The 20,456-nt window shown below is 38.8% G+C and overlaps 2 protein-coding genes across 4 annotated transcripts in view; one reads left to right on the plus strand and one right to left on the minus strand.

Annotated features, from left to right (window-relative positions):
• The window catches only part of LOC145992074 (uncharacterized), a 184,408-nt gene that overhangs the window by 154,778 nt on the left and 9,174 nt on the right, over positions 1 to 20,456 (minus strand). The window lies entirely within an intron of this gene.
• LOC145992075 (uncharacterized) overlaps positions 1 to 20,456 on the plus strand; it is a 94,320-nt gene that overhangs the window by 61,663 nt on the left and 12,201 nt on the right. The window contains exon 1 of one of the 2 annotated variants that reach the window (XM_083128285.1): positions 8,443 to 8,799. The exons of the other annotated variant lie outside the window; for it this stretch is intronic. Within the exon in view, the coding sequence (XP_082984411.1) occupies positions 8,451 to 8,786 (336 nt within the window). The 5' untranslated portion in view covers positions 8,443 to 8,450 and the 3' untranslated portion in view covers positions 8,787 to 8,799. Of the gene's footprint in view, positions 1 to 8,442; positions 8,800 to 20,456 lie in introns of those variants that run through there. 2 annotated transcript variants of the gene reach the window in all.

Below are 20,456 nucleotides of genomic sequence, written 5' to 3' on the forward strand. Positions count from 1 at the left end.
TAGTCAATCAAAAAGAAAAACAATGGATAATGTCCAATTAAGTCGAAACGCTGTTTGAACCAGTGTTCATTCACAGAGCAGAAGGGTTATTTTGACAAAATCCTGTTTCCCTGCTGGCTGCTTCGGGGAGAAGGGCTTTGTAACGTTGTCGCTTCTTGCCCAAGCGGTAGGCCTAATTCGTTGTTTGGCCACGAGTTCCTTCGTAGGTAAACGCGGCTACAGAGGATCACTGCCATAAAGGTGGTTCCCGCGCCGGCTGAAAGAGCGACGGGAATTTAAAGAACCATTGTCACTAACTTCAGAAAAACATCTAATAATTTCCTTAGGTTTCGAAGCTGATCCGAAGGGACAACAAATACCAGAAAAACGACATGAATTAAATGATCGGTTGATCGTCCTTCTGTTGATGGATGGCAATTCATATTAACAATAATAATCGTAAGCTTATCATTAAAGAGTCAACAATCAAAGCTAATACGCATCTATTGATTTAGAAATTACTAGAGTGTGAAAGTTGTTTTTGTATCTTTGTTATGTTAACCCGCTCTTCTGCCACTTTCGGCTAATGAGGATGAGTGACGATTGGATTAAATTGACACCATGATACCAATACTGAAGCCGTGGCTCGAACCCGGAAATTTCGTGGCATCGGAAGTGGACCATTTAACGCGCTTGGCCACCAAAGAGAACCGGCTCTGAGGCCAAGCGCGGTTAGTGGTGGACTAACGATCCAGACACCGAATGTTCCGGGTTCGAGTCCCGCCCGGACCTTTGTCAATTTCTTAATCTTCAGAAATCCCTTCGCAATCTAAGACATGACACTTTATCAAAACTTCATTTCCCTCCCCTCCACCTCAAATTTCATACTCAATCATCCCAACAAAATTTCCATGCCAATTTTAGACTTCCTGTTGATATTGCTCCCTCCAGAAAAGCAATCTAAGACGTAATAGTAATACACAAGAGTTGGGATTCCCTGCCCCCCAAAATAATTATCAATCCCGCTACCTGAAAATACCACTAACTTCATTAATCGCCCACCATAATTTCCCTATCAATCTAAGGCCTAATATGTAAGAGTTGGATATCCCCCCCCCCCATCAATATTACTTATTACCCGTAACAATTCCCCTGACAATCTACAAATTACTATTTGTATAACAGCAATGGCTAATTGATAACGTAATTGAACTTGTGCCCTGTTTACTCAGTCGAACTTCCATCACAGTCTGCGCCATAATGCCCCTCCCCCTGGGCACCACTGATTTAGAACTGTGACAACGTGAGAGGTGTAATGTAACTAATAGTTAAGTGTTAGGAATGGGTGCATTTGTGCTGCGCATTTGAATTTCATGTGAATCAAATCTGTCAATAATGTGAATATTAATGTTATAGAATATAATATAATGGTGCAGGTGTGTGAAAAAGTAACCATGAGCACCAAGGTATCAATAAGAAAGAATTGGAAAGATAAGTTGCATATGAAGATGTGTGTAATTAGTTTTGTTCTGGGATGTAGCAAAGAACATTGGTTAAACCGTGCGGGGTATCATGGTCAATACTGTGTCCATCCGCCGTTGGATTCAAGCACCGCATCTAGTCGACGAAGCAAGGATTGCCCGAGCAGATGTTTGGTCTTCTTAAACTCTCCCAAACATCAAACACGTGAGCCAGTAGAGCTTCCATTGTTCTCAGCTGTCTACGTTCCAACTCTCTCACCATCAACGCCCAAATGTTTTATATTGGGAGATTTCGCTGGCCAATCTACTCTTGATATTCCTGGGTGCTGATTAGTGTTACCCACGGGACGAGACGGGACAGGCTTTTAAAAATTCGAGACGAGACGAGATTGATCATGTGTCCCGAGACAAACGAATATTTTCGAGACGAGACAGCATTTCACAGCATTTCCACGAGACGAGACAGGCCAAAGTCTCGTCTCGTGGGCAACACTAGTGCTGATTAAACCAGATGGTGGTCGCTTTCGATGTATGGACGCTGCTGTTGTCTTGATCGAAAGTCACGTGCGGAATCTCATCTTCAAGGTGTCTCTCTCGCACGCTGGGAAGCATGTGGTTTTCCAGCACTGCGACGTATTCCTGCGAATTCATTCTCGAGGACACTTCCACCAATCCATCTACTCCAGACGAACTGATCCATCCCCACACAGCCACGGATATCCTGCCACTCCTAGCATGGGTAGAAATGTTCTCGGGGTCGTAGCGAGTGTTGTCGCGCCTCCAAACATAAACCTGACCATTTTCGTCAGACGAAAATACATTCTCGTCGCTCAAAATTACGATCTGCCAAAATTCTTGAGGAGCTGGTAAATATTGTAAAGCAAAACTGATCCGCGCTTCGTGATGGAAATGCATCATTGCTTCTTTCTTTGCCGCTCGACGGTGCCGAACTGTTGCAGCATGCCACTCCAGTTTCAACTTTTGGCGAATCTTCGTTGAAGCCATGAAGGGGTTGCCCTCTCTCATCTCAATGATGCCTGCATCTTCTTCCCTGGTTGTCTTCCTCGGCGGCCTTTGTTGGGTCGTGACTTCATTCCTTGGTCCCCTTCTTCCTCGTAACACCGAATCCAACGCCTGACGCATGAATTGTCCACACCAAGGGTCGTAGCAATCTGTTGTGCAGCAGATCCGCCGCACAAGAACATGCGGACTATCTTCTCTCTTGTAAATTCCGAAGTGTAAGGCATGATGATATGATATCGTAAAGGAACATTCGGACCGAAGGGACATGCTGCACGTGGCACATGCCTCTTGAAAACACCTTATCATTGGTGCATGTAGAGTTTCACGCCCATTCCGGTGCAGAAAGTTTCATTTTATTGGTTCCGTTGCAAGTGACATGCTCAAGGCATAGATACGAGTAAAACTGCTGCAGGATCTCGAACGAAGCACCCACCGGGGCTCGAATTAAAGCCAAAGCGTGGTGGCAAAAGGCAACCGTGAAGTTACTGCATCTGAGATTTACGTCAAGCAGGGCCTGCGTGGTGTGTGCAAAGAAACTCACGCTTGCTTTAGGAAATAAGGATACTATTGAATCAATGCAATATAAAAGAGTATATACCGTAAAATATACATTATTATTATTGACTCATGCATTCCCTGAAAAAGAATGCATTGTTTTCTCGCACATTTCTGCCTGCAATGAATATAAATGTATAATCTATTAAATTAAGCAGGTGCATGCAGATTTAAAAATATTGATAAGATGATTGAATTGAATTGTTGTTTTTTAAGTCCACTTTGTGCACAGAAAGGCTGATTGGGACTGGACCTACAGTTTATAGTGGGTTCCGAACCACTATGTTCCTCCACCGGGTATCGAACCCGGGACCCCTTGATTAAAAGGTGACGAATCTACGATTGCGCCATCGGGGAGGCCCTAGTCCTCTTACGGAGATAATTCGTTCGGAGCAATAGAAATGCCCTATCAAAACAATTGGGGAATATTATTTTCAATGTGGATATTCTTCAGAAAATATGTTTCTAACAACAATTTACCTAAATAGTGGGGACGTGGGGTGAGAGATAGGGACGGAGTTGGAAGAGAGAGAGAGGGAAAGCACACAATTTTCTGTTCAGTGCGAACCTTTGGGATTGCTTTTTCATAGTGCACCAAAAACACAATACGTATAACCCAAATACAACCCAAACCTTCAGTGGCGAAATTGTGAGTCAATCACTCAACTGGAATAAAAAGTACGGATTTAAATCTAGCAGGCCAGAAGATAGTTATTGCGCTACCATGTGCTAATCCAAAAAAAAATCCACTTTTCCCGCGAGAATTGTCATGCCTGAGTGACATGTAGTTTACGTTAGTTGTGAGAGTTGCTTCAATTCCATTGCCGGCCAAGAATAATGATAGCGCTGAAAGCATAAAATACGGAAATGTGCATGTTTGGCGAGCTATGAGAAAAGTAGATCCTTGTGTTTTCTTTTCGAAATTTGCTCATTTTATGACAACTTTCAAATATAGCCAATGGCGACAGAGGATGAATGATGCTTCAGGGAAATTTATGAAGATTGAAGAAACAACGAAAAAGAAAAACTCATAATTATCAGAGGCTAGGACCCAAGAACCCTGGCTACGCAGCATGTTATGATATTTAAGTATATCACGGATTGCTGCTAAATCCATTCCTAGATATTTGTAATGAATGAACCCCCGTCCCCGCTACGAGAAAAAGAAAGACTATGAAAAACTACAGGATGTGAAACAGTCACAATGTAATTGCATTACTTTACATCGCTCTTGGCTGTATTCCAAATGTAGTAAGAGTAGTAGTTTTTTTTTTTTGCCAAGGTATAAGTGTATTTGAGCGCAAGGGCTACCTATTTCATCATTTATAAAGAGTTAACTTCGTCGTTACACTAGCACCAGGCACAAATGCGTCAATTTCTATTTCGGTTATTTTACATCACTCTTCTGCCTCTTGAGTTAATCGCGATAATACGGATGAATTATCAATTTATAAAATTGTGACGGGACAAACTCAGTGATACATTCATGCCTGACCAGAGTTCGAATCTGGAACATATGACCTCGCTTCGCTAAAAAGGCTGGCAGAAATGTATCGGAAAAGTATAGGAGCACCAAGAACCGGTTTCACGCAGCACAGACGATGAAATCATTTACAGCGACTCGCTGTGGCAGTGTTGCTCGTCACCCCCTCCCCCTCGCTCGCAGATAGCCTAGCCTTCTCAGCACCCCACCTGCTGATTCGTTTCAGGCATATTCCGTCTGGAAAGTTTCTGGCACCCCTCCGCCTCCGCCTCCCCCCTTCCAACCATGGTTAATAAATGAGACCCTTGCACTTTCAAAACCCTTATCGCAAGAAAAAGCTGGCATCAATTTTACACCACCATACAATAAGATTTACGCGGGAAAAATTTCCTAACATATTTTCTTGATTCGGACTAAGGGCAAATTAAAAATAGTCAAAGGAATTATACACAAGAGAATTAAATTACTGAAAATATGGAAAAGCGCGATACCGAAATCTGTAATGAGTGCGAATGGAAAATCGAGAAAAAAAAGTATGAAAATATTCGAATAACTAGATTAAGAGAAAAACTTATCACGGCTCGAACAATGCAAATGAAAAAAAAAACGGGAATACGAATTGAAATATATGACAATATGAAGTAGGCTGAAGGAAGCAAATTTTAATAAACGTGGAAAGAAAACATAATCAATGGAGCGCTGGTTCGATTCGCGACGGAAGCTCATATTTGTTGTTCGAATCCTACTCTACACTGTTTGTCCAGATGCATTTACACTTAAAACAAACTTCGTGGAACTTTTTCCAAATCAGATGTCGCCAACAATTTAAAAACAAAAAGAATAACTGTGAAGGAAAAGTGCCGAAAGCGTTATTGCAAAATGAAAAAAAAAATCTTCACATATTCGCTCGGAAGTGGTAAAAGAATAATAAAAAACTCAAGCATAAATGTTAATAACACTTGTTATTATTACCAGAGACATTCTCAAAATAAACTTGTTGTCCGTTGAAATCAAATCAAGAGGAAAGCAAGATCTCCACCCGGTCGCTTGAATCTCTGGCTAGATTCAAGAGTTGGAAACACTACGCTTCTCGCGAGCTGCTCTTCCTGGCGAAACTAGATGATATAAAATTCCGGGTTGCATATCCGTAAGGGGGGACGTTTCATTCGATTTTGAGTGTACACTATGGGCTTACAGGGTGGACACTTTTGGTTGCTACAGCCAGGAGCAAAAGCTTCCTTCCTGAATGGAACGATCAAGAAGTAGGGTTCTTCCACCCCATAGGAAAGTTCAGACTCTCGAACTCATTCGGGTCTCCCACGATCGAGCGTTTACAATGGAATATCATTTTAATGTGACAATAATCGTATGTAAAAAATTCGTCCTGGCAGTTTCAGCCCACAATAATCTGTTCCACATTTCACTGCACTGGTAAGATAGACTAGACTATGTTTTGGCATGAAGATAATGACTATGTTCACTTAAGGTTCAATTTCACTGAGTCTTCATGATTCATATTTCAGGACCCACTACCACAAAGTACGGTTATACATGTAGCACTGAGCTTCGAGCGTATACCGCTCGTTTTGCCCGTTCGAGCGTTATTCGCTAGAGCGAAGAAGCTCTAAATTCCGTGCTCTATCTAGCGTCGTCCGTGAGAACTACGCTCAAGCGAAATTCTCTTACTACAGCACTCTAGTTCACAGGTCGCTTCAAAGCCAGGAAGGGGAATAAATAATCAAAATTTTGTCTGTGGGGGAGTCAGTGGTTCCCAGATCAAGAATACTAAAATGACAATGGGGAGGACGCTGGGGGCTTAAATCCGTGGTAGAATTCTAGAACTGTAGAAAGGAAATCATTTCGGTTGTACATGAAATAGATTACAAATGATTCTTAGGTGAGCAGACACAGCAGAATAGAAATAAAATACATTGGTGTATGGTGTCGACGAAACTTCCGTCAAACACTTTACTGCTACACGAACACAATTGTACACTCACGGACATTTCTGGGTTGTAATGATCCCATTGGAAGTTAATGGGGTCGTTATAACTCAGACGTGTCCATAACTGTACTGGAGGAAGAAATGAGTGAATCTGAATCTTTGACGATTTGAATAACTAATCTAGACTCAGAATCCCAGTTGAATTAGATAAATGTGTATTCGGATAAACCAGACATGTCCAATTCTTTACCATGGATTATTGTTACGTCGACTTTTTTCCTGCTAGCTTAATTACAATGACACGGCTGTATGATAAATTTGTGGAACATATTGTTGCATAGGATTTGAAATCAGAATCCCTGGCTTGGCAGCAGGTTACGCTAATCGGAAGTCATTTCCGAGAGGTGTTGTCTTTTTACCTGTCCAGTAGGTCTTGAAGGAAGCCTTAAATACAAAAAATATTTTCTGTGGGCCTTTGAAGAAAAAACTAATGGAGTGTTTGTGTGGAGTGAAGTATTTCATTGCACAGAAATATGAAAACTGCGAATTGAGAAGCGACTATAAAAGAATCTAGAAATGTGTCAAATGAACAGACAGAAGAGAAACTGTGCTTGAACATATTTTGTTTTAAGTCTACTTTTACGCTTTGCTAGGGCTAATCATGAATGGAGTTACACATGAATGTAGTTCAAAGTGCAATCCTGAGTTTTTTAGTACTTGTTTTAAATCCATTTTTTTGGGACTGGGCATATGGTTTAAAGTGGGATCCGAATCACTGTGCGCCTCTACCGGGTATTGAATCCGGGATCCCTTGATTACAAAATGGCAATGTTTCCTTTCCACTAAGCCATTGGAGAGGTCTTATGGTGGTATCATAACCACTGTTCAATTTGCATACTACACTATCAAGAAGTCAGGCAACAGTTAGTGAAAAAGAGCAAGGAGATTATCAAGAAGAGAAAAATAATTGTTCAGGATTTGAATTTGAATTTTTGGGTGCGTCAGCACTTAAAGGCTATTTTGCACCCGTCACGTTGTACGGGGTCCAGCCCCTTACCTTATCTAAATTAACTGTAATGTCGTTACTAAAACATTCAAACATTCTGACTTCGATTAAAAGCTGACGCTGTATAGGGGCACTCAGCACACATAAGGACAAAACACAAGACAACACACACACAGCCCTACAAGGATTATGCTGGCCGTAGGTTCAGACGCCGGAGCCTCGTTTGTCTACAAAATGCAGTCTAGAGTGTACTACGTGGGTGTACTATGTGGAACACCCCAATTGGTTAGGACACTGGCTAAGAAGGAACTGTTTGAAAGAGAGACTAGTTATATGAAATGTTTAACTAGAAATAAACCACAGGGAAGGAGATATCATTTTATATAAATGACATGAAATTAATTTAATTCTACACTTTTAACAAGTATAAGTTGGGAGATCGGATATAACGTGCCTATCGGACAGATAAGTAAAGGATGAATGAAATTTAAAATGTCTTTAGCTTTAACCTTGTTGAATTGGTGTTTTAAGTCAACTTTATGTACAGTAAGGCTAATCGGGACTGGACCTACAGTTTAAAGTGGGACCCGAACCACTTGTGCCTCCACCGGGTATCGAACCCGGGAACCCTTGATTACAAGGCGGCGACGCAACCACTACGCCATAGCTTTAACCTTGTTTCCCTGTGTACCTACAGAAGGACTACCTAACGTCCTCTATCGGTTTATATGTGATCTTGACTCAAACTGTGACAGTTCTTGCCAGATTCAATCAGAGGAAAGTAACCGGAAATAGGATTCGTTGTGATATCCTTTAGTCTAAGAAAAACAAGAAAATTTACAGGATGTATATTTATAATAGACAGGAAGATCGCTTCAAGCGTTTTGTTTTAATCTTATCTCCACAGGAACATTACGAAACAGCAAATTACGTATATTCTCTCAAAACAACAGCCATTAGACCTGTTTTCTAACAATCATGGCTACTTCAGTGTATCTCGTCCTCAGTGTTCTCTTCCTCGCGTGGAGTGATATTGTTCTCGGTGACCTGGCAACAGTTGGCAGCTCGCGCGAATTTACTGCAGCAGAAGATAAGGAGGCATTCATAGAAGCTTTCATGATGTTAGCGAAACTGGCTGGTGGAAGGTTGAACGCTCTGGATAGATTCGGTTTCCGAGTAGGTATTGTTCAGCCCGAATCGAGTACACCAGCAGGGCACATAGACATTAAACATATCATAGATGTTCCAGGAAGCTGCCCGCCAGGTCAGTCTATGGATCCGAACGGCACGTGTCGACCAAACTGGGACTTCTGAGCCTCACGAACAGGTATGTAAGTAAACCATAGCCCGCTACGATCCTTCCAGTATTGGCACTTGCAACAGTTCTTTAATTTAAAGACATTTTACAATTATATTTTGTTATTTAGTTGTGAGCATAATCTGAAAAGAATGAAGAAAATTCTGTTGTGCTACTCTTTTCAATTTTGATGTTATTTTGTTTGTTATTCGTAACTATAGTGACGGTAGAAATTGCTTAATATACTAATTTTGTTAAGTAACATTTGAAAAGTTATTATTATTTAAAATATTGCAACAAACTGCTCCACACCGGGGACAGTTGCAATAAATTGGCGACCTAGAGCCAGGATCCGAAAATTGTAAGTTGATACGAACTGAACTGATAATGCTACAATGAAGAAAAGAGAAGTGCCTTACGTGCTTCGAAGTAGTGTGTGCCTTCAACCGGATCTCAGTGATGTTGCTGAAGTAAGCAACGAAGAGGACAATTCTGGTAAGCAAATGGAAGATTTACTCTGTTGTAAGGACAGATTTTCTGACACTCGCATGATAGAATGCACGTCATGCAAGAAATGGGAACACGTAAATTGTAGGGGTCTTACAGTTATTCACTGGGTAATATTCAGCTCTATGAAAGAAGACTATTACTGTAAGGCATGCAAGCCAGAATTCAATCCATTCACTCTAAAATCATACTTGGATACAGTAAATCCCAATATTGACCAAATTTTATCTGCTTTTCACTTGAGTTTGGCCCAACATGAGAATAGGTTGCAAGACAAGTTGCTCCAGAATACCGAAATGCTGGAGAATAGGTTACTTCAGAACACTGAAGCTCTGGAAAATAGCCCGACCCTGTGGCCGAGTGGTTAGCACATCGCGCTGCGACGCCAAGGGTCCCGGGTTCGAATCCCGGTCGGGCTTGGTTGTTTGTGAATGTCCATTCATCAATTTCATCATTTCATCACTCATCCCCATCTTCGCAAATTAGCCAAGAGGCATAAAACGCGAAGTAAAATAAACTAAATCAATCAATCAATCAAACTCTGGAAAATAGGTTGCAAGAGAAGTTGCTCCAGAATACCGAAACGCTGGAGAATAGGTTACTTCAGAACACTGAAGCTTTGGAGAATAGGTTACAAGATAGACTTGATCAGAACGCTGAAACGCTGCGCGAAAGTTTACAAACAAACTGTGAAGTTTGGGGCACAAAATTGGTTATGTTGCAGCAAAGTACTGAAAAACTGAACGAAGGACTCCAACATGTAGAAAATAAGTTGCAGCAGGTTTCTGATTCTTGTCAATCAGCTAATAGGTTACTAAATGAACGTATAAATGATGAAGTAACTTTATTAAATTCGAAAGTCAGTGATCTTGAATCAAAACTAGACCATCATGATGATGAGTTAAAACAACACGTATCAAATACACAGGTAAAGTTGCAAGAATTTGATTCTATGCTTAAGGATTTAAATGAGAAATGCATTAACTTAGAGCAAAGCGATGTTGTTTGTACTAGTATGGTTAGAGACGTTCTACAACCAGATAAAGAACTAAGTAATGTTGATGCACTTGTTAATGAACATAGGCACATAGCATGCCAAACTGATAGAAGATTAAATTCTAAAATAAAGCACGTCGTTTTTAGTGAACACAATAAATGCGAAACATTTCATACATGTTCTTCCGGCTATGATACATCTGATGCTGAAGTGAATTCTGTAAAGGAAAATGTAACCAAATTGTGCAAGGGCAAATCTGCTCACAATAAAAGTAGAAATAAATTTGCTAAAGCTTCCACTTCACAGGGCAAGAATACATATGCATTGCGGCATTGTGTTTTAGATAATACTGAATTTAGTAATAGCAATCCTACTGTTGACAAAATCAATTGTACATGTTCACTCAATAACCATTCATGTTTTTCTTCGTTGAACAACTCTTTACTGTATGATAATAAGCACGTACATACTTGTGATACTGAAAATAATGCACCTAGTTCTTTATGTGCTACAGACACATCAAAGCAGATTTGTTCTACATCTAACAGAAATTCCATACCTTCTAGAACTTATGTTGCTTGTGATAATAAAGACAATTTCACAGGTCTTGAAACTTCAGTATGTGGTTGACAACGTCAAAGTACATGTCATTCCTTAATTCATGATCAGTTTCCTGATGACTTAAATGTAAATCATAGTCCTTGTACTAGAACAAACTGTACTTATAACCCGATGTGGCTGAATAATGATTCTACATGGAATTCTTATAATCAGTCTGATACATGCTCTAATAGATTTTCACGAGTTAGTGAACTCAGTCAATTGCCACGTTTTGGAGGAGATGTTTCAAAACAGTCTGCTAGAGAATTTATCGAACAACTAACTACAATGTTAAACATAATTGGTGTTCCTCCCAAGTATAAATTATGTATAATTCGTAAGTGTTTTTATAATGTAGGCGCTTACTGGTTCAACAGTGAAAAGAAGAGTTTCATTTCTTATGAGGACTTTGTACATAAATTTCTTGATCAGTTTGCATCTAATGAGTTATTAAAAAGTCAGTTGACATTGTTACGATCAAGAAAATACAACCCAGCTTCAGGTTTGTCATTGGAAGCATACGCTTTAAAAACGTACTCTGCTTATTGTAACCTTGTGGAAACTCCAAACAAAATTGAAGTAATACGGATGATTTTGAAGCAGCTACCTGAGTCAATTTCAAAGAATGTGGGCTGCCATAATATTACAGATCTTAAGCAACTGACGCAGAAATTAAGGACTATTGATTTGTATTCGAGCAAAAAGAATAAAAGTTTATCTTTGCCCGGTGATAATACAGATTCTGATGACAAGGCTAATAAGAAGAGAAGTTTCGACAGACCAAAATACTTCGTCAGGCAAGTAAATGTGGAGCGGAATTCTTATGATTCTACAACACAGACCGAAAATGCAGGAATCAATGTAAATTATCGCCCATCTCCCAGAAGATTTGAACGCAATCCCTCAAGAAGGCAGTTTGTAAGGTCTGAAAGAATTAATAATAACGTAAATAATTCGAATTTCAGACTTGGCAATACCCCAACATCTGATAACAGAAGATATAGTAGAACTGGAAATTACAATGAACAACCAATAGAGTATGGTAATGCATCTCATAGTTCACAGGAAAATAGTGTTACAGTAGGCAGCACCAACTTGCAGCGTAATATGGAACACCTAACTCCGACTGCTACTACTACCACAAGTGCACATTCTTCTAACTACTTAAACAACTAAGGCAGGGTGATATGCTCCGATTTACCTTGCCACAAATAAATGCAAAGGAGCTGGATGGTAGAGTTAATAACCTTTATTTAGTACATGTTAAGGAATGTCTGAAGGATTATAATAAAATTAAATCTTTAGGCGTTACCAGAGATAAAGTTTTATCTGTAGCATTTTTATTAGAATGGTACGATTCTGAACCAGAGTGGATTATGTCAGAAAACGGTACTCCAATACCAAAAATTGAGAATCCAGAAATACAAGGTAAAATTGCGGATCTGTCTTTAAACTGTTTAATTGATACTGGAAGTCAGTGTAATTTATTAGATTATAAAATCTGGACAATTCTAAGTTCAATTATACCAGGAGCAAAATTGGAACAATTAGAAGGAATACAATTGGCTTGCTTTGCAGGAGATCAACGTATAAAGGTAATGGGTTTCAAATATGTAACAGTTCAAATAGCAAATGAGTTTTTCCACATGGGACTGTATATTGTCAAACAATTACACGCTGATTTAATTTTGGGTTCGCCGTTTTTGTGGCAATATAAGGCGATTATAAATTACAGCAACGCAACCGTCATGCTTTCGAATTCATTAGGTCAGGAAATAATTGCTCCGTTTTTAGTGCAATCTGAAGAAAGTTTTCCGTCAATGAAGGGAATAGTACGTTCTTGCAAATTACCAATTTCAACCACTTCACAAATTGAAGGAACATCTGACATCGCTTCGGAGGAAGATATTCGGCGTGCAGCGTACATGAACAATACTCTTCCATCTGATTGTTTGGATCAGTTATTTCATCTTCTTCTCGAATACCAAGTTTTATTTTCTGACAGACCTAAAAGAGCAAATGTGGAAGCTTACGATATACAATTGGATACTGATGTGCCAATAATAGCACCCACTTACCCTGTTCCTTATGCTAGACGGGATGATATGGAAAGAGAGTTACAAAAATGGCAACAGTGGGGCGTCATACAAGAAAGCACATCTCCCTATAGGAATCCACTCCACATAGTCCCAAAGGCGGGAGGTTTATGGAGACCAGTGGTCGACTTCCGTAAATTAAACCAACACGTAATTTCTCCGATGACACAGGTAGAGCCTATCTCGGAATTACTACAAAGATTGAAGGGAGCAAAATACTTCACATCTATTGACCTTAGTTGCGGTTATTTTCAGATTCCTTTGACGTCAAGGTCGTTTAAATTTACGGCATTTTCTTATAGAGGTATTTTGATGGAGTTCCATTTTTTGCCTTTTGGAATCAAAAGTGCCGTGAGTGTGTTCGTTGATAGAATGCATAAAATATTTGGCAATCATACAAATTCTTTCCTGATTGTTTATATTGATGATATTTTAATTCTCTCCATCAATTCAAAACCACTTAGAACATTTACGTTATGTTTTATCAACTCTGAAGACAGCTAATATGTCTATTAAATTGTCGAAATGCAAGTTCTTCCAAACTGAAATACATTTCCTAGGCCATGTGATTTCTGGAGAAACCATTCATATTGATCCTGAAAGGAACCAAGCAATCATGGATTTTCCAGTTCCTCAAAACAAGAAGGCTCTAAGGAAATTTTTAGGAATAGTAAATTGGAGGAGAAAATTTGTTCACAAATTTGCAATGATAGCTGCTCCTTTGTATGATTTACTAAAATCAAATAACAAGTGGGACTGGAAGGAGAATCATCACCAAGCTTTTAATGATTTGAAACAGCTAGTTACATCTCCTGATGTATTAGCACAACCGGATTTTAGTAAAATTTTCCATCTTAACACTGATGGAAGCAAAGTTGGAATTGGAGGAGTTTTATGGCAGTTATCAGATGAAGATGAAACGTTAGTAATACAATATGTTAGTAGAGTATTGCGTGGTACAGAATTAACTTATTCAACTCATGAGATTGAATGTCTTGCTATCCTCTTTTCAGTAGAAAAGTTTAGTGTTTATCTTAGTGGAAGAACATTTGTTATTCATTGTGACCATCAGTCACTTTCATGGCTGCAGTCGGCTAGAAGTTTAAACCCAAGACTAAACCGCTGGGCATTAAAACTTCAAAGTTTCGATTTTACTGTTGAACATATTCAAGGTTCTACCAATATTGTGGCTGATGCCTTAAGCAGATATCCTGCAAGGGCACAGGGAGATTTATTCACATCGAAACTCTACGTTAAGAATACAAATATCGATCTCCTATCCCAAGATACTCCACAATATTGGGTACAATCTCAACAGAACGATGAGCAGTGTCAAAAGTTAAGAATTGCGATTAACAAGGGAGATTCTAAGTTCGAAATCAGAGGACATTTTAGAATGCATAAAGATATCTTATTCTATAAATCTATTGCGTCTGAACACTGGAGAATATTTGTACCTAAAAAAGCTGTGGAAAAGGTACTGTATGATCATCATGATTTATGTGGACATTTTGGTTATTCAAAAACCTTCAGAAAGTGTTCAAAATTTTTCTTTTGGCCAAACATGAAAGCCAGCATTAAATTATATCTGAGAAATTGTCTTGAATGTGCCAAGTCAAAGCAGAGAGTGCAACGTGTCACACGAGAAGATCTTCACATATTAACTCCTAAAATACATCAATTCCTTTCATTAGATTTGATTGGTCCGTTACCAGCTTCTCAAGGTTATCAATATATACTAAGTATAGTGGATCTTGCAAGTAAATTTATTATGGTTATTCTTTTGCGTAAAGCTTCATCTATGGAAATTATCAATAAACTAAACCAATCGTATTTTCATCATTATCCTGCATGTCTAATTATATTAAGTGATAATGGTTCACAATTTAAATCTAAGGAGTGGCGAAGTTTTATTACCTCCAAGAACATCAAGCATATTTTTACTTCGCCATATTCACCACACGCTAATCCAATTGAACGCTACAATAAAGAGATTGTGCGCAGAGGGCTGCACAACGGCCAGAATCGCTTACTAGGCCCGCCTGGTTGGTCGGGCGGGCGAGTAAAACTATATACCTGGTTTTTGACCCGTCAAGCATCGAAAGCCCACGGGTAACTGGAAGGCCTTGCAAGACGAAGCTTGCTTGTCTTCAGCGAACGCTCATTCCGGTTTTGCACCGTCTCCAGATACATGAGTCACGCAGTCACCGTTGCCAACTTTTAGATTCTAAACTGTTCTAGGAGCACTTAAAATGTTCATAACTTTTATCAATTTGAAATTGCAGACATTTATTCCTTGCTAGAAAACATTTGTATCGCTCACACCCAGTGGCGGCGATTGGGTTCCAAAACTAGAGGGCCAAAGTGCAAATGTACGGGGTGGGGGGGCAAGGATAATTTAATTTCCCTTGGTACATGAGGTTAGCGTGGTGCAAAAGTAGCAAAAAGTGGGGGGGGCAAGGATAATTTAATTTCCCTTCGTACATGAGGTTAGCGTGGTGCAAAAGTAGCAAAAAGTGGGGGGGGCAACTGCACTCTCTCGGCCCCGCCCCTAATTGCTGCCACTGCTGACACCTGTACAGGAGTACGAACCAAGTTTCGCAAAAAGTGCCATCGTAAATACTTTGGAACTTTGTGTGACTGGTGGTTGTTCTACATTATACTTTTTTGGGGGTGCTCCCCTATGACGCAGTGGTAGTGTCGTCGCCTTGTAATCATAGGGTACCAGGTTCGATACCCGGTGGAAGCACATGATGGTTCAGATCCCACTTTAAACTATAGGTCCAGTCCCGATTAGCCTTATTGTGCATAAATTGACCAAATAAATGAATCAATCAATCAAACAGATTTTCTCTCTGGTGTAATTTTGACAATTCAATATCCGAATTAGTTGCTCAAGATCCCCCCCCTCCCCTTGAACACTAAGGCACGATGGTCCATAAAATGGAACATGAAATCAGAATTTGCATTATAAAAGGTTTTTGAATATTGTCATCTCTTTCAACAAATCGTCGTTCGCTAGTGTTGTTGCTAGTTATTTTGTTCTCAGACCGCATTGATAGTAATACGATACAAAATATAATTGTTAGCTTGTATTTTCACACGGGTGCAAATAACAGGCAATGCTATTTACACATTTCAACAAACAAACAACGTAAAAATGAAACCGACAGAAGATTTACGATTTCAAGACCAGAAACGTGACATAAAATGAACAAGACACACAAACCCATTTCAAGACCATCGAAACAAATTTAGAAAATATGTGGTAGTTGGTTTGACATAATAATGACACTAATTTGAGAAGTTACAAAATCTTAGGTGCAGTGGCTTAGCAACATATCGCGAGGTCCTGGGCGAGATTTGAATGCAAGGCCCCATCATTCTTTAAGTTTGAAATATCAATGTAAATCGATACACAGTCATCAAGGAAACGTCAGCAAATTATCATATTTATATAATAGCCTACAATAATAATTAATTTCTGACGAAAATTATATTTAATAGTACGCGACAGAGAAATTTACACTTGGCAGAGCTACAGTAACACGCTGCTGGAATTTTCATTAACCAAAGTAGTAGTAATAGTACGTTTTTTAAGATGTTCTTTAGGCAGTAAGATAACTGAAATATCCTTAAGTGTGCTAAACTTTTTTTTAAAAAAATCAGAAATACAAAGTAAGAATCTTGAAATATAACCTATATATTATTTAATGAGTCGTTCTTTGTTTCCTCATTTCGAAGTTTGTAGGATGTAAATGTCACAAACCATGGCTTAAGTAGAAAATATGGAAGGACGCACATAAAATGTCAGTGCTTGATAGAGCGGGGGGAAGGGAGTGCGCTAAACCACAATCCTGTCTAGGGGCCCAATGTATCTACCTACAAGCTCTTCTACACAATCGGTTTCAATATCAGCAAATCTTAAAACGATAGTCATTTGCACAATAAATGTGAAATGTTTGGTGTAATCAACTGATACAGCTAATTTGACTTTTTTTTTAAATTAGCAATTTTGACTTTTTTTTAATTAGCAATTTTGACTTTGTTGCACATAAATTGTACCAGTTAACTTTGAATTTTAGGACTTAGATGATAATAATAACTGTGAATCTCATTTTGTTGTTACGTCTTAATGTTCTTGTAATATAAAATATTTGACGCAGTGGCGTAACAAAATCGTAAAGTACGCGTCCGCAAGAAATAAACTTGGGTCCCTCAAGTACAGTCAGCTTCTTCCAGGAAATTTACGTAATTACTTAGAATGGCTGGTTGTGGCTGCACTTACATTAATAACTATACAAATAGATGCTCTAACTCTGAATTTTCACATATTACAACATATCTTTCTTTGACATTTATGTATTCAAAAGAAGAAAATACAAATACTTACTTATCCCTTCCCCCAAACAGAAGGCAGTACAGGATACAGAGAACACTGGAAGTTAGTGTAGAGCTATCAAGGAGAAGAAACTTTCCTAAAGCACTTGATTTCAGATTTAAGCACATTCCTGAAACATAGAACTTGATCAGGAAATTCGGAAGATAAATCATCTTCGTGCCCGTTACAGAGGGCAATAGCTGCGTCTGAAGTTGTAGGAACGAAGGAAGAACTGCTAATATTATCCATACCTTTCTTGAGTTTAAAATACCAGAAGCATTTAAATGCCCCATACTTTGCTCCGTGGCAGTTTGAGGTACTTTACCATTAACATATTAAAATCGGGTAGGCTATGCAAGGTCACGACACAGAAGAAAAATGGATAAAATTGTCCAAGCAATTTTTGCGTTGATGTTTCACATGAGAAATGAGAATTATTTTGACTTTTTCGGGGCCCCTTAGGCTTAGAGCTCCCGCCCGCCTCTGATTTGACGTATTCATTCAAATTATAACGTTAAACTAGAATATAAAGCCAGTTAAAAAGGTCTTAATTTTATTGCCCACAAAAAATAGCCTTTTCTATCTTTCTCACTTCCATTTATTACGTTTTTCGTATCAACCTCATAGGACGCGAGGCCCCTATATGCGCGAGGCCCAGGGTGGTCGCCCACTTCGCTCACCCCTTGCTACGCCAATGATTCTACAACCTCAAGGCACCTGCGTCTAGCAGAAATTCAAATATTTCCATGCGTAGTGAAATATAATGGCCGCTGGCAACACTGACAGTAGTGCTCGCCGTCTACCTGCAAGAACTACATCGAGTCTCACGGGTCTTCTTAAGACCCGGGTAATAGAAAAGCCTGGCAGGCATCGAAGCCTGTGCAACACTGTGACGTGAAGCTCGCTTGCGCGATGTCGAACACCTGGGCTTGATGTGCGTGTTGCATATTATTGTAGGCGCGCCTCCTCGCAGACGGGTTTTCTCCGGGTCTTGTGCAGGTCTCTGATTGTGCGTTTACTGAGGTTATTTTGCAAGGATAATCATAAATCTTGGGCTAAATGTTTGACAAACGTTGTCAAATTGTTGAACAATTCATATTCTGAATCTATTGGTTTTACACCTGCGGAACTATTTTTACACGATCAAGTTAAAGATAATATAACTAATATTGTCGATTGGCCTTAGAATATTGAAGAATTATCCTGGAAGGCAAAATACTTGGAGCTAAAAGAAAAACTTAAACATCGAAGAAATTCTAAAGGTGTTCAAACAAGCTCTGGTACTAAAAATATTGTCAAAGGAGATTTAATCATGATTAAAAATCATGCTAAGAGCTCTGCTTTAAACAAAACTATCTACAAATTATATGATTTGTTTATTGGCCCATTCTTGGTAATAGAAGTAAGAAACAATTGTGCGACTGTAGTTTCTCTAGATGGAAAGGGAACAAAAGGAAGACAAAACCTAGAAAACATTAAACCTTTTAATTGTTCGGAGGAGAAAAGAAAGGAGTTGTTAAGAAATACTGATTTATGTTTTAATTGTACATAAGGGTTGAATTTGTTGTAATTTTGTGCAAAAACGAGTTCAGTTGTTTGCATTATGTATTTTATTATCATGTGTAAACCAGCATGAATGTATTATCTCTGTTCTGTTGATCATCATATTATCTTTTATGTAAGAACTTATGTTTGTCTTCTATTCTCATCAGTATGGTGTATGTCAATGTATTGAGGAAGAGTGTTGACACGAATAACAAAGGGAGAATTATACAAAGTGTCTCTCTGGAAGAATGATAAGAAGGAATATATATATAATGTAAGTTGAATGTAATGTGGTTCGCATTTTTATTGAAGGGCTTCGTTGCACATATAGTTTCAAACGGAAGAAGTGCACTCGTTAAGAATAAAACCTTTTTAAATGGACATAAGATGGTTATGAAATAGTAATGGTAATGAGATTGCAGTAAAGAAGAAATCTACTGAAGATGGCTGTAAAGAAGATGTGAAAAGAATGAGATTGCTGCCAAAGAAGTAGTAGAAGAAGAAGTGAAGATGATACATTGAAGATGTTACGTTTGAAAAATATACGTATTTCTACATCAAAGTATGATGTCAAGGTTTTCAACCGGAGGAGGAGGCTATTGCAACAGTTCTTTAATTTAAAGACATTTTACAATTATATTTTGTTATTTAGTTGTGAGCATAATCTGAAAAGAATGAAGAAAATTCTGTTGTGCTACTCTTTTCAATTTTGATGTTATTTTGTTTGTTATTCGTAACTATAGTGACGGTAGAAATTGCTTAATATACTAATTTTGTTAAGTAACATTTGAAAAGTTATTATTATTTAAAATATTGCAACAAACTGCTCCACACCGGGGACAGTTGCACACTCGACCGGTTCGCATGCTATTCCAAAAAGTTACAATTTCTGCCGCTACTCGCCAAATGGCGTTGATGCTTCTACCAAGACGCTTCTTAAACAGGTGAACTTTTACGATTGATTTAAGTCTTTCAAACACTTCTGTTGTTCAGGAAACAATGCATTTCAACACAACTGGAATGCAGAATCTGCAGATAAGTTCAGTTATGTATTCATGGAACAAAACAACACATTGAACTGTCTCAAACTCGGTAGTAGACTCTTATCTTTTCGTGTAGGTTTGACTTCAAACACACTCTGGGTAAGAGGGGCACAGCATCTTCAATTAATGTTTTGAATTGTCCACGGAACACCCATAAAGTTGGGCCATTCGATTTTTGTCAGTTTTATACATTAGGTCCATATAAATGCCGAACTATAGGATGCGGTAAATATCCAGTAACTTAAAAGCAAAGGAAGATAGTTGTAGCGTGTGACGTTCCTTTCTGGTGTTCGCCACTGGATCACGGATTACTACGTCACGGTAGCTACCCAATCTCCCTGTGCGGCGGAGTTATGAGACTCACCTTAATGTATACTACACTTGGTTCTCAGGACGAAACGATTTGAACAAAAAAATAGATTCTTGCTATTTTACAAATTTAATAACACATTTTGCCTTTAAACAAGCACTGCAAAATAACAATAATATTCACAAACGCAATCACATTTGAATTAAGT

This window comes from Lepisma saccharinum, chromosome 9 (assembly GCF_977018435.1).
Source record: "Lepisma saccharinum chromosome 9, izLepSacc3.1, whole genome shotgun sequence".
In the NCBI taxonomy this organism is placed as follows: Eukaryota; Metazoa; Arthropoda; class Insecta; order Zygentoma; family Lepismatidae; genus Lepisma; species Lepisma saccharinum.